Consider the following 9,836-nt stretch of genomic DNA (forward strand, 5'->3'; position numbering starts at 1 on the left):
AGGGACAGGGTCAAGACTGATTTGCATATAGCTATGTCTGAACTGGGGTGGCGAAGTAGCTAAAGAACGATGATGGATTCAACCCAGAACTGTGACTGTTGGTGAGTGTCTGAAAAGTTTCAATGCTCCGTCCATAATCTCCTTGTGTTTGCTTTGTTCGCCCTATGTGGGCCGGGTATGTCCAGACATGGGTCCGTTGCTCACTTTCCCACTAGATTCAAGCTAGCCTGGCTGATGAGGGCTGTTAGCCCGAAACCAGTCCCAGGCTGCTTGTTTCCAGTCCAGGGAAGACATGGCTTGGCAGTTCGGGCTGGACTGTTCCCATGAAGCACAGGGTCAAAAATGATGTGCATATAGCTGTCTGAACTGGGGTGGCGAAGTGAGCTAAAGAACGATGATGGATTCAACTCAGATCTGTGACTGGGGGTGAGTGTCTGAAAAGTTCCGTCCATCATCTCCTTGTGTTTGCTTTGTTCGCCCCAATATAGACAACACAGATTTTTATGGAGCACTAATGAGAGCTGCGGCTGATAATGTATGACCAGAAGTGATACCAGCAGGTTTCCTGAACTGTGTTTTGGATGGTCGAATGGACAGGTGCAACCTCCCCCAAGGGTGGACACGAAGCATGCGATGACTGGAGCACTTAGGAAGTTAATACAAGGATTTGTTCAGCAGGATATGTGGCGAGAGCACAACCCACATGGCAACACCTACTCATGTTTTACCCCTGCGACGGGGCGCACATTTGCCTCAATTATTGGCTGAGGTCCGGCAACCTGGTTCATGATGTTGTTCATATCTCCTATATGGACTGCTAGTTTTCAAACCACTCTCCTCTGCTGTTCTAGTACCAAAAAGTAGAAGGGCTCCTAGTGTGGCCCCCTGGCGGTTGAAGGCAGAGGCCCTGGCTGACCCAGTTTTTGCACACACCGTCTCCCAGGTACTGGATCATGAGGAAAACTGGGTAAGCAATGCCTCAAAGGCCACGGAGTTGGATGCCATGAAGGTGGTTCTTCGGGAGGGAATGTATGAAGATATAGGGGTTAAGATGCAGCTCGAGCTTATGTTAAATGTGCGGGAGAATCGACTGGCAACCCTGGAGGGTGTCTGGCTGCTGAACCACAAAGGTTGGGGGAATGAAAAGAGACTAAGAGAGAAGTACTAGAGAAATAGGACAAGTTCGCGCACACAAGTTATAGACAGCCCCTCTAAGCTCAAGGAGACAGAGCAGGTAGAATTTTAGCTATGCTTCTCCGTAATAAAACCCAAAAGACACAAGGGGTAGCGGTACGTGATACGCAGGGTAGTGAGGTATGCTCCCTACAGGACATCACAGATGTTTTTGCACAACACCTGTATGAGGTCTATGCGGCCCCAGACACTGACTCTCAGAGAGAAGGGGAGGAGTAAATAATTGGGATCCAAATGTCCCGCTTGTCTGGGGACGACAGGAAACAACTGGATGCGCCCCTTATCAAGTAAGAGATTGTAGCGGCTATCCGTACACTACAAACCTCTAAGGCTCCGGAAGGGGATGGCCTCCTGGCCGATCTGTATAAGAGGGCAGACTCCTTTGAGGATCGCCTACTGGTGGTATACCAGGTGTAGGAGAGTAGGATCTGCACATATGTTGCCCGACTTTTTTTCTGATGTATACACTGGTTTCGGGCGATAGTCTGGCTGGGTCCCTGCTAATCAGAGCCCCAGTCTCTCTGTTCTCTCTTAACGATTTGGTGTGCATATTAGATGCACTAGTGATTGGATACTGTGGTACCTTATGAGCCCCTAGTATATGGTACCTTAGGTACCTAGGGCATAGGTACTTCACAGGCCTACAAGGGGCTGCAGCATGTATTATGCCACCTCTGGGAAGCAGACTCAATCTGACACAACAGGCCTGCTACTGCAGTCAGTGTGAGGTAGTGTTATCACTCCTCACAGAGATATAGGTTTCTATAGCTCACCATACACACACATATAAACCTATCAGCCACCCCTATGGCAGGCCCTATCAATCCTGAGGGCAAGGTGCGTGGTTTACAATGTGAGGGGGTGCCTCTGCCTGAGCAGGGCCCCTCTGCAGCTACCAGAGTCTATTCTCTATGGCTGTTTGTGGATGCGGTTACACCATATACTCTTAAGTGCATTAAAATGCTAACTTTGGAATTACTGCATCCAAACATGTTGTGTTAGGTGTCAAACAACTTGGAATCATACCCCCACATCAGTCCATGATGTGGGAGCATGATCGCACCCTTCTAGAGGGGACGAAATGTAAAACGATAGAAATCCTATAGAGCCCTGGCATCACAAAATGGATGCCACCAGCACAGACACTGGGCTGCCCTCCTGCTGCTGACTGAAACTCGCAGTGGAGGAAGCCCAACAAAAGGCATCCTGTCACAGGGAGGTCTCACCACCTTCCAGAAAGGATTTAGTGTATTGGGGCTGGGTGAGTGCACTCCTAGAGAGCTTTGAAGTCCTGCACTGGGGGAGCAGTAGGCTCCTCTGTGCTTATGCCAGCTCAAACCGGTTCAGGGGCTACCTGCCCCTGCTCTGGCGTGAAACTGGACAAAGGGAAGTGGGTGTAACCACACCCTACCCTGACCCTCCTAGAGGAGTGGTCATAGAGCTAGTCCCTCCCCTATCTTCACTATAAGTTAGCAAGCATTGCCTATGCAATTCAGATAACCCTGGACGACGCTCTACAAAGAAGACTCCTGGCCCTTCGATGTTCCACTACCTTTGGAAGACAGAAGAATCTCCCTTGGAGTCAAGGAGTGACTCCCCTGCTTGGCAGGCACCAAAAACCTTAATCAACGGTTGCAAACTTTCCTGCTCCCGCCAGAGTTCGAAGTCCCTGCTGCCCTGGAAGTGGATTTCCTGACCTCGACGGCCATTGTGAGTCCCCAGCGAAGCTGTGGCGAGTGGACCCCACGAGTGATGAGGAACAGCAATACCCGGGGACCGTGCACTATTGTCGAGTGCAAACCCTAAACAACGTTTTACAAACTTGTGCATTGGACCATTTGTGGCCCAAGCCTCCAGCAGGTCGTGCTCCAAAAATCAGCGGCCTACCCCGTCCCGAGTGACCGTGGGCTCCTGTGAAGCATTTCCTAAAGAGGCGTCTTCGCGATCACTTGCCTGTTGGCTACTGGGTCACCCGAAGACTTTCCTATCGACTCAAAGGGCTCCCCGGGTTGCTCCAGGCCTGCCCTCACTTACCCTTGCTGGTTGAGTCCCTCAGACCTTGCTGGTCTGCACCATCGACTTTCTTCAGTCTACACGAGACTTGCAGTTGCCAAGGCTTGTTGGCTCCAATCCAGTTGCCGACACCGCCATCAGCCGCAGACGTCGTGGGACACTCCGAATCCAGCTGCTGGTCATCGTCGAACTCTCCTGGACCTCGTGAGCGAAGAGTCAAAACACCATCAACGACCTGAAATCACCCGACATCCGTGGTCATCCATCTTCCTGGCCACCGGTCACTGGCAAGTGACTTTGAACACTGTCCCTTCAATTTTCAGGTCTTCTCCATCTTGAATCCAGGCCTGAATTCCACCGGACACTTCTTCAGTCGACGCAAGCAGCAAGTCTTCTTTGGTCTCCATAGAAAACAGCGACACGACCCAACACCATAAGACACCTATGCACCCGGCTTCCCTGGGTGAGGTAACTCGTGCACTCCGGTGCCCTAGTGTGTGTTGGCCCTCAAAGTACTTACCTTGTAAGTGGCTTGCTTGTAGTCTTCCTCGAAGTACCCTAGAACTTTAAAAATCTAACCGCGACTTGCACCATTATAATCAATAGGGAACCCGCGGCTGTGTTCACACACTGCACGCGTGTCCCGTGGGCCTGTTACTTACCTGCTAACACTGCAGTAGTGAAGCCCCAGCGATTCCCCAGGCCCTAGGCCTTTTCATTTTGCAAGACGACATCCTTATACCACTTTCTTAGTATATGATCTGGTACGCCCCTATGGCTCCAGCCATATTTGTGCTTAATTTATTGTGAAACGTTGACATTTGAATGTGTACCTGGTCTCTAATCTCATAAAGAGATTAGTAGAGTGTGTCTAGTAATAAATATATTTGATATATATACCTGTGTGGTGTCCTTTCATTTGGTAATTCAAGAGTTTAGAGGTAAAACAACCTGCTTTACATTCCTCTGAGACTTAGCCTGAAGGCTGCTCTCCACAGCTACCATAAGAGTCGAATTGGATTGGTGCAAGGTGGCCACTATAACTAGTGACCAGCATATGCCAGGCCAACTTCTCACACCAGGAGACATTTGAGTGGAGGTGATTGCATGACTCAATGAGGGAGGCTCTCATAGTTGTGATACTCAAGTCAGATAAGGATGTAAAGGAGGTCTCCTCCTACCACCCCCTCTCAATGCTAAATGTTGATCCTAAAATACTCACTAAGATCTTAGTGAACAGCTTGCTGGGCAATTTCTCTGCTCTGGTTCATGAGGACCAGTACAGTTTTATCTCTTGCAGGAATACTCTAAGTAACCTGAGGTGGCTTTCCCTGGTGATGCACGCACCTGAGCGGGGGAGGGGGGTATTGCTCCCTATGCGCTGGTATACTTTAAGCAACCAGGGTACTTTGTCCCCATTATGTGAGCAGCCCTGGTGGAGTTCAGAGAGGTCTCTGGGCTGTGGGATAATCATACCAAGTCCAACTATTCCCCCTGGGCACCCTGGGGGGACCCCGCAGCAACAACTTCCGGTGCTGGGCTCCCATGGGAGGCCACCAGCATCAGATACGAATAGCCAGAGAGGCAGAGACATTTGAACCTCTGAATATTGTCAGGTTTCTGGAGGATCTCAAACCACCAGTAACATTTTGGAACACCTTGTTTCTCCTTAATGGGCAAAGAGGTGCTTGTTAAAACTGTAGTATTGCCACGCTGTCTATATGCTTTTTAGGGAACATTTTTCAACATTCCCAAGAAATACTTTGTAGAACTAGATAAAATCATTAAGGAAAAAGGTTATCCTAGCCACCTTAAAGCGTATTTGGCGAGGCTGGGGACTGGAATTACCCAGCTTAGAGCTCTATTATCTGTGTCACAACTCCAGCACGGATTACACTGGCTGGACTAAGGGGAAAACTGGCACTGGATTTATCTGTGTTGTCCCTGCGTCTGTTAAAGGCGATGGATTGGTGGACAGTGAAGGGATGCGACACCCTGCAGGATTTATACCCATATGACAGGTTTATTATACTGTCCGATGCGACTGAAACTTTTAACTTTGAACATGGGCAATTTCTTCAGTTCGTGAGAATGGCAGCCACGATTCGCGGTATAACAACTTCATTACTAAGGGCTCCTGAAGTGTCCCACACATTAGCAACCCTACTTAATATAGCCCAGGGGCCGCAAACTAGTATCCCACATTTACTTGGCACTCAGGGAAGATATCCCGCTAAGCGCACTGCTGGTGCAGGGTAGATGGCAATAGGCAATAGGTGAACAAATCATAGATAATGAATGGGAAAACATACATGCGGGGTGCAGTCGATCACTGCAAACTCGAGATTCAAATTAACCCACTATGATGTAATACATCAGGTATACCTTACTCCAATTACACTGCATGGTATTGATCCGCAAAAGGCGCCCACCTGTCCCCGTTGCTTGGCAGAGGGAGCAGACTTCCTGCATATACTCCATGCTGAATATGTACTGGCAGACCGTAGTTGACAAATTAAAAGCAGCTAGCGAGTGGGAGGTCACCAGGATCCCACACAGTGCCTGCTGGGGCAGATACAGATACATAAAAAAAGAAGAAACAAACACTGGCATAGCCAATAGGTCTCACCTTTGGGACTTTATAAGTGTTTTGCAATGCAGCACATTATCCTGGGTGCTACAACATAAACTGTTACTTCACATGGCACTGGTGACGTGACAAGGCTATGTGCAATAAGGATTAAACAAACTATCCCTACATTTAAGTTCAATATCGCAACCATTCCATCTTCTACCGTGTAGCAATTTCCAAACAGCTGCCCATTTGCAAGTTTTATACGGCCGAAGATCCACGACTGGATTAAATTTGTTTTTCAACCGCTCTTTACACTTACGGCAACAGGGGAGCTGGTTTTTGGGAGGGGCTGGAAGGCAAAGCCTAGGTGCGGGGGAGGGAGCAAAGAAAGCCTCAATCAAGTAATTTATCGCGCTTTTATTTGTCTCTACTGTTGCTTTGTGCCACAATCGCTACTTAATTTAAAAATAAAAAACATTCCAATTAGAGAAATATAAATGCCCCTTTTGGTTGCAACGTTAGCATTGCGACATAAGTATAGTTTTTGGCCCATATTAGCAAGCATGTATAGAGTGATCAAAAACTTCCACATAAAGCAGGGCTCTTTCGTAGAAGACGGGAAAGCATGTCCGCATATGCTGGAAAATCACAGCTAATTTGGAGAATGCTGGTTCAAAATGTTAAAGAAAAAGAACAGCCTTACCTCCTTCTTCCTGGCTAACAAACCACAAACAGCACTTAAGACGCCTCTTGGCCCACCCAACGCATGTGCCACTATTAAGCCCCTGTAGTTTAATGCGCGTTAGTGCATGGGGGGGATTAGCAGTGATGAGCACGTCAGATTACACTGCCCACTGCCATATATATTATATACATTGGCAGAACAAAAATCACTTCCTTTGACTCCACCAAGTGCAAATGAGGCGCAGGGAAGAGCTTCCAGAAATTGGCATCAGGTCTCAAACCCTTCGAAGCCCGTGAGACCCGACCAAGTTAATTCCCTCGCCGGGTGTATTTAAATGCCGCTCCTGGAGTGTGCCACTTGACGGGGGTAGAGTGACTGCTTCTTCTGTCTGCCAGGTGGCCATCACGGGGCCATTAGTGTGGGGTTATTGTTGTGACGCACTGCATGGCTAACAACAAACGAAGTGAGAAAAGCCAGTCAGAGGGAGCGTGGGTGGAGAGTGTGTGTGCTTGTGCATGCTTGTGCATGTGTGCACGCTCAAGTCAAGAGTACCTTGTACGAGAAGGCATGTTGAAAGGACAGCTTTCTCACCCAAACAGAGACAGGTACTAACCTCTGCCCCGGGTGCATCATGGCAGATGGCATGACCCCATATTGATTTTTTGACTTTGCATCTGGGCAAAAGTGAACCTTCAGTTTTGTGCGCTATTTCTACTGCCAGCGCTCCACAAAATGGACAGTTTAAAGGGTAATGTACAGTATAAATATCTAATTGTTGGCTGTCTCTCTTGGAGCCCCCAATTCCAAATCATTGCTGACATATGGTGATTTATCTTTTGGCGCTGTGTAGATCTTTACCGTTTGATGTAGGTAATAAATTCATGCAACTAAACAATATGTTAAGAAACCACAAGAAAAAATACGAAAGCAATCAACACGAAACTATCATCAAAAGACACGATATAAACTAGAAAAGGTCTCTGAGCCTGCAGGGGAGCAGGTGAAAACACTGGAGAGAGAGGGAGGTGAGGTAGGGTGGCTGTGCGTGCGCAGTCTTCACTTTTCAAGCACTGCACTCGTGCTTGTGGCGCGCCGCTGCTCGCTCCCGCAAGGTGGATACCGCCACGAGTGCAGTGCTTAAAAAGTGAAGACCGATGGCTAAAGGCCCTCATGCGCTGCCTAGGCGAGATCTAAAACAAGCATTGGCATAGCCAATAGGTCTCGCCTTTGGGACCTTATAAGTGTTTAACCATGCAACAGTTGCATAACTAAACACTGATAAGGTCCCAAAAGCGAGACATATTGGCTATGCCAATGCTTGTTTTAACTGCTGTAATCTAATGAAGCCTCACGGAGAACATTAAAGCGGCCGTGCGGGCGGAAAGTGAAAGTAATCGCGGTGAGGCGCGCGCCCGCGCACATGCACTGTAGGTCTAGGCTGGCCTGGTAGCACTTTTTGGAGCCCTCACAAAATGTCTCGCCAGACTGGGTCAGGCGAGACCTAAAAAGGGCCTCAGTAGGCAGCTCCTGCTGTTGATCCTAGCTAAGCGGAGTGGCTATTCACTGGCTGTCCTAACGCCCCCCCCCCCCCACACACACACACACCCACGGTCCAGGTGTTGCATGAATAGGTGCGAGACTTGGCTGAGTGGGCAGTGATCCAAGAGAGGATGCATAAATGTAGGAGTGACAATAAGCTAGAGGATGACCTGCGTGGGCAGTAATGCTTGCGGACCTAATTGACCCATCTGATGGTAGACCCTCCAAGGCTGGCGTACTGCCTCTGCACGGAGTGAATGAGTCAAATTCTGTGTAACGTTAAGAGAGGGAAACGGGCTTGGTTCTCGAGGTAAAAAGTGCTCTTTGGGGAAAAACCCACGAGAGGCGTAGGAGTTAGAATGAACGACTTGGAAACGTAAGCTGAGATGCTCCCTTCTATATTATATTGGATATTACTCCAGAATCATTTGAATTGACTGTAGCAGTGGAGTGGGGGCAGCAGGAGGGGAGGGAGGTTGGATATACATACAGTGCTACTTGTGACCTGTTAACAATTTGTACTAAAAGGCTTACACAAAAAAAGTGCTACCAAAACATGGATTTTTGAAATACCCACACTGTACATAGTGCATTGTTTTTATAAGTATCCTTTAAAAACGCACACTTCACAGCTCAGCTGGTCAACTCCCTTGCAATGCCACTCCAAAAAAATATTTTTGTCATGAGGACGATTCACGTTATTCCATCGATTACAGCAAGTTACAGGTACCACACACCCTTTAGATTGTAGATTAACCGGCTGTGCACGTTTACATTTCTTTTAATCGAGCAGGCACCCTGACATGGTTTGCTCAGCTGTCCCCCACCCCCCCCCCCACCCCACCCCACCCCTAACCTGGTTTCACTTGCACAGCAGAGGAGACTCCCCACTTTCATCTCTAGGAATTAATCGTCCCGCGATGGTTGTTTTTTCATAAAAAGTAGGGGGGGGGGAACTGTTTTTCTTATATTAAAAGAGTATGGACACGTTGTGCCCCTCGCTTCCCGCCCACTTCGACCAGTGACATCGACATACACTTGCCCACAAATATCCTCGACCATCTTCGTTTTGCTCAACTCCTCGGAATTCACCTTTTTCTAGGAGCCACTGAGAGACGGTGATTCTGTACATCTGAGGAGCGTTCGTGTTCTTCACTAGCATCGCCGTCCGGCACCCACATTGCAGCAGGCTAGCCGCTGCGGTGTAGGAATCTTCTGCGCCGTCCTTCGTGCGGGAGACAGGACACGTGACGGGCTCTTCCAGACTCTTCTCTGGGGCTCGATGTCTTTACTCTCCAGTATTCTAGGTAAACGATCCAGAAGCTTCTGATTTCTAATTGTCCGCGCAGTTTTTACAGCTTCCGTCCAACCACCACGCGCCGGTTTAGCGTCCGAGCGCAACGTCATTTTACGCAAGCCGTTCTCGCCCCTTTATTCAACCTGTAGTAAAAAACGCGGAAAAAAGTTTTCGGCTCCGAGGAAAATGAAACTTTTAGCGGTTAGGGTATTAAGCAGTGGACCTTAAAACGACAATTATAGATTCGTATTTTTTTATTTTTATACTGTTGTATAAGGAGAGGACGACCAAGCTCGGATTGAAAAGGAAAAAACATGCACTGGACGACTCACGCACCTATCAGCTATCAAAGTGGGGCTGTGATGGGTTTGATGTTAAGTTGAAATGGTGTAATTTCCTTAGTGAATCCCCAATAACATATGGTAAAGTAGGATGGGGAAGACAGAAAGGTGGATTAGGAAAGCGTGTGGTATGGGGAGATGGAGCCAAATTGAATACATGCCAACATTCTAAACAAGAAAGGGAGATTTTGA

At 48.3% G+C, this 9,836-nt stretch overlaps 1 protein-coding gene across 1 annotated transcript in view; it reads right to left on the reverse strand.

Annotated features, from left to right (window-relative positions):
- Positions 1-9,370, reverse strand: part of MEIOSIN (meiosis initiator) — a 2,478,810-nt gene extending 2,469,440 nt beyond the window's left edge. Inside the window, exon 1 of the mRNA XM_085627965.1 lies at positions 9,099-9,370. Coding sequence (XP_085484091.1) covers positions 9,099-9,187 — 89 coding nt within the window. The 5' untranslated portion in view covers positions 9,188-9,370. The remainder of the gene's footprint in view (positions 1-9,098) is intronic.
- Positions 9,371-9,836: the final 466 nt, after the last annotated feature.

This window comes from Triturus cristatus, chromosome 9 (genome assembly GCF_964204655.1).
Source record: "Triturus cristatus chromosome 9, aTriCri1.1, whole genome shotgun sequence".
NCBI classification, from domain to species: Eukaryota; Metazoa; Chordata; class Amphibia; order Caudata; family Salamandridae; genus Triturus; species Triturus cristatus.